Here is a 4079-nt window from a genome sequence, read left to right on the forward strand (position 1 = left end):
AGGGGGTCTTGGGAGGCCAAGGCGGAGTTTGCCCAGACGGACGTCCACCGGCAGATCGCTATCGTGTTCAAGACCCCGTCCTACCAGGAACAGGATGTGGGGGAGGAAGTGGAAGTAGATGTCCTCCTGCGTCGTCTCTCGGACCACATGGACAGTGACCCCGTCACGTTTACCTACCAGCCCGACAACACAGGTTGATACAACTTATGAATGTTATATATATGATATCATAATGCTGTGTTATAACATGTTATGTATTGTGCAATAATATAACATTATAGAGACAAAAGCTATTCAAACAGAGGGATGAAAGCGCTTTTTTTCTGTTTTGATGCCGTGTTCAGATCCATATGAAGTGAAGCGGAAGAGGAAGATAAAGTCGGACATCGGCTTCACAGAGAGGTCCTGTGTGGCAGGTGAGGATTGGCCTCGGCTCTTTCTCTTTCCAGCTTACACTTCTGCACCTATTTCAGGACAGAAAGTGAAAAAGAAAATGAAAGAGAACAATAACAGCTGCTTACACCGCACCCTCTCCAAAACAAATGACTGTACATCTGAGTGTCAATAAGGTGTTCTTCTATTCAGTGCGTTCGGAAAGTATTCAGAGCCCTTGACTTTTTCCACATTTTGTTACGTTACAGCCTTCAATTGTTGTTGTTTTTCTCATCAATTTACACACAATACCCCATAATGACAAAGCGAAAACAGGTTTTTAGAAAGTTTAGCAAATGTATTACAAATAAAAAAACTGAAATACCTTATTTACTTACATAAGTATTGAGACCCTTTGCTATGAGACTCGAAATTGAGCTCAGGTGCATCCTGTTTCCATTGATCATCTTTGAGATGTTTCTACAACTTGATTGGAGTTCACCTGTGGTAAATTCAATTGATTGGACATGATTTGGAAAGGCGCACACCTGTCTATATAAGGTCCCACAGTTGACAGTGCATGTCAGAGCAAAAACCAAGCCATGCGGTCGAAGGAATTGTCCGTAGAGCTCCGAGACACGGTCTGGGTGAAGGGTATAAAAATGTCTGCAGCATTGAAAGTCCCCAAGAACAAAGTGGCCTCCATCATTCGTAAATGGAAGAAATATGCAAATATCAAGACTCTTCCTGGAGCTGGCCACACGGCCACTGAGAAATCGGGGGAGAAGGACTCTGACGGAGTTCCAGAGTTCCTCTGTGGAGATGGGAGAACCTTCCAGAAGGACAGCCATCTCTGCAGCACTCCACCAATCAGGCCTGGTAGAGTGGCCAGACGGAAGCCACTCTCAGTAAAAGGCACATGACAGCCTGCTTTTAGTTTGCCAAAAGCCACCTAAAGGACTCTCAGACCATGAGAAACAAGATTCTCTGGTCTGGTGAAACCAAGATCGAACCCTTTGGCCTGAATGCCAAGCGTCACATCTGGAGGAAACCTGGCACCATCCTTGAAGCATGGTGGTGGCAGCATCATGCTATGGGGATGTTTTTCAGTGGCAGGGACTGGGAGACAAGTCAGGCTCGAGGGAAAGATGAGCGGAGCAAAGTATAGAGAGATCCTTGATGAAAACCTGCTCCAGAGCGCTCAGGACCTCAGACTGGGGCGAAGGTTCATCTTCCAACAGGACAACAACCCTAAGCAAACAGCCAAGACAACGCAGGAGTGGCTTCGGGACAATTCTCTGTATGTCCTTGAGGGCCCCAGCCAGAGCCTGGACTTGAACCCGATCATACATCTCTGGAGAGACCTGAAAAAAGCTGTGCAGCGACGCTCCCCATCCAACCTGACAGAGCTTGAGAGGATCTGCAGAGAACAATGGGAGAAACTCCGCAAATACAGGTGTGCCAACCTTGTAGCGTCATACCCAAGAAGACTCCAGGCTGTAATCGCTGCCAAAGGTGCTTTAACAAAGTACTGAGTAAAGGGTCTGAATGCTTATGTAAATGTAATATTTCATTATTTTATACATTTGCAAAAATTTCTAAAAACCTTTTTGCTTTGTCATTATGGGGTATTGAATGTAGATTGATGAGAAAAAAATACAATTTCATACATTTTAGAATAGGACTGTAACGTAACAAAATGTGGAAAAAGTCAAGTGGTCTAAATACATCCCGAATGCACTGAAAGTCCTTTCTATCACCCACAGTTCAAAATGTGGCTGCAGCAGAAGCCTCCACCTCTCAGCCATTCGAGCCGTTCACCTTCTCCCCAGCAGAGAGCCAGCTGCTCCCGGAAGAGTTGCATCCTCCTGCCCAGTCTGGGGCCTCCACCATGGGGGAGATCCACTACAATGACCTCCAGGAGGACAACTTCTTCTGTGAGGACATGAGCCCAGACGACATCAATATACTGTCTCGGATTCTGTTCAGTGACCCTGGCCTCCTTGGCTTTGGCCAGGAGCTCAACTCCAACTTCACCCCAGGCGTCATGGACATGAACTTTAACTTCAACCAGGGTGGGTCTGGGCAGGACTTGGGCTACTATAACGACCTGCAGTTCAACCAGCTGGTCAACGAGAATCAAGCCTCTCCGATGGACCTCCTCCCACTGTTACTCCGCGGCTCCGCCCCTCAGGACCAGGGCCAGTGTGATAACGAGGGGAGTGATTTGGCCCAGGTAAAGACAGAGGGGGACCTATGAGGACAAAACGTAACCCCCTTAAGACTGAATGTGGCGCGAATGTAGCCCCTGAACTTTAAGGGTATTTTGTTGTGTTGCTCCTCAAACCAGAAGTTTAGGGTGTGTAAAGTCCTAACTCTGCCCTGTGACAGTCATCTCACCCAAATAAAGTACAGTATGTTCCAGTGTTGTCGTTGAACAGTGAAAAGCACAGTGTGAGATATACACTGCTCAGACTGGCCTTATTGAGCTTATTAAACGAATGTACGTCGTCGTATCGTTCGCCAACGACTGCGAAGAGAGATCCATTCAGGTTTGTGCCGTTTAGCAGATACCAGGGTGGTGTGATTTGTGCCTGTCTAGTGAAACATTTGCTGCCACACAGTAGGCTTTCACTGGTTGCGCTTCAGTAGGCAATAAAAAACGGAGCAACACCTAAACTTCTCCTGTAAGAACATATGAAAACATTGTTACTGTTTGTACCTAATAATCAAATCCTGGGTGAAAGCTTCAACTGGCTACCTGAGTGGGATTTTTACAGTGGCTTATAACTTCCCAGAATGTCTCTGACTCAGCAAAAACTCGAACACAAGGGATTAAAGTATTATGTTTTCATAATACATCAAAAATAGAATGCTTCCGAATAAAGTTTCAGCAGCACTACATACAAGGTGTATAGGAGAAGGACACAGGTGGTGTAAGCTCATCAGGCAAAAACCATATCCAATGACATTGGAGGACAAAGTGAAGTGGCCTCATTCAAAGCTCTTCCCCAGTTACTGATGGCTAACATAAGAGCATCTCTGCTTTTACATTAGTAAAACACCAGTTACATACAACACAAACAATATATTTCTGTGTTTTTACACTTATTGTCAAGTCAGGGCCATGTACAAGACTGTGTTGCGTTGGTGAGGTAGGGGAAGTCACGTGGTTTTTGGAGTAAATGTGAGTGAGGCTTTTAGGAATGTGAGTGGGCTGGACTATGAACCGGCAACGAAAGCTGGCAGCTAAAAATAGGATCGCATTAAAAGCAGCAGTGCCTGAACACAAAGACGGACCCAGGAGGACAGACACTCGTCTGGCTCCCCGTTCTCCCACAGCCTTTCCCTCTTGTCTTTCATTCAGTCCGCTCTCTTTTTCTCTTCTCCTTTGGCATTGGCCAGTTAGGTTTTTACAAAAATTAAAATAGCTATAATGTAATTAATATTAAATAACCTATATGACCAAACAACAAAAACCACTTGATGTGACCAGACTTGGTATCATTTTATTTTTGAAACACTAATGACAAAAATCAAAACCCTACAGTGTGAAGGGTAGAGGCTGACATACAGTGTACAAACAACTGGTGAATCTGTTAAGAATCTGAACATACACCGAACATAACCTGAACGTGTTTGACACTAGGAACTACAGATGGACAGCGCATTGGACTATGGTCGTTTCTACTGTACATGGAGATTGT

At 45.2% G+C, this 4079-nt stretch overlaps 1 protein-coding gene across 1 annotated transcript; it reads left to right on the plus strand.

Moving 5' to 3' along the window:
• Window positions 1–3: 3 nt before the first annotated feature.
• On the plus strand, window positions 4–2732 carry LOC112079958 (proto-oncogene c-Rel; the record flags this gene model as incomplete). The annotated part of the gene is made up of 3 exons (XM_024145758.2): window positions 4–193; window positions 345–416; window positions 2139–2732. Coding segments are annotated over 3 exons (756 nt in total), but the record flags the coding sequence as incomplete, so codon positions are not given.
• Window positions 2733–4079: the final 1347 nt, after the last annotated feature.

The sequence above is a fragment of the Salvelinus sp. IW2-2015 genome, unplaced genomic scaffold (genome assembly GCF_002910315.2).
Source record: "Salvelinus sp. IW2-2015 unplaced genomic scaffold, ASM291031v2 Un_scaffold10505, whole genome shotgun sequence".
NCBI classification, from domain to species: Eukaryota; Metazoa; Chordata; class Actinopteri; order Salmoniformes; family Salmonidae; genus Salvelinus; species Salvelinus sp. IW2-2015.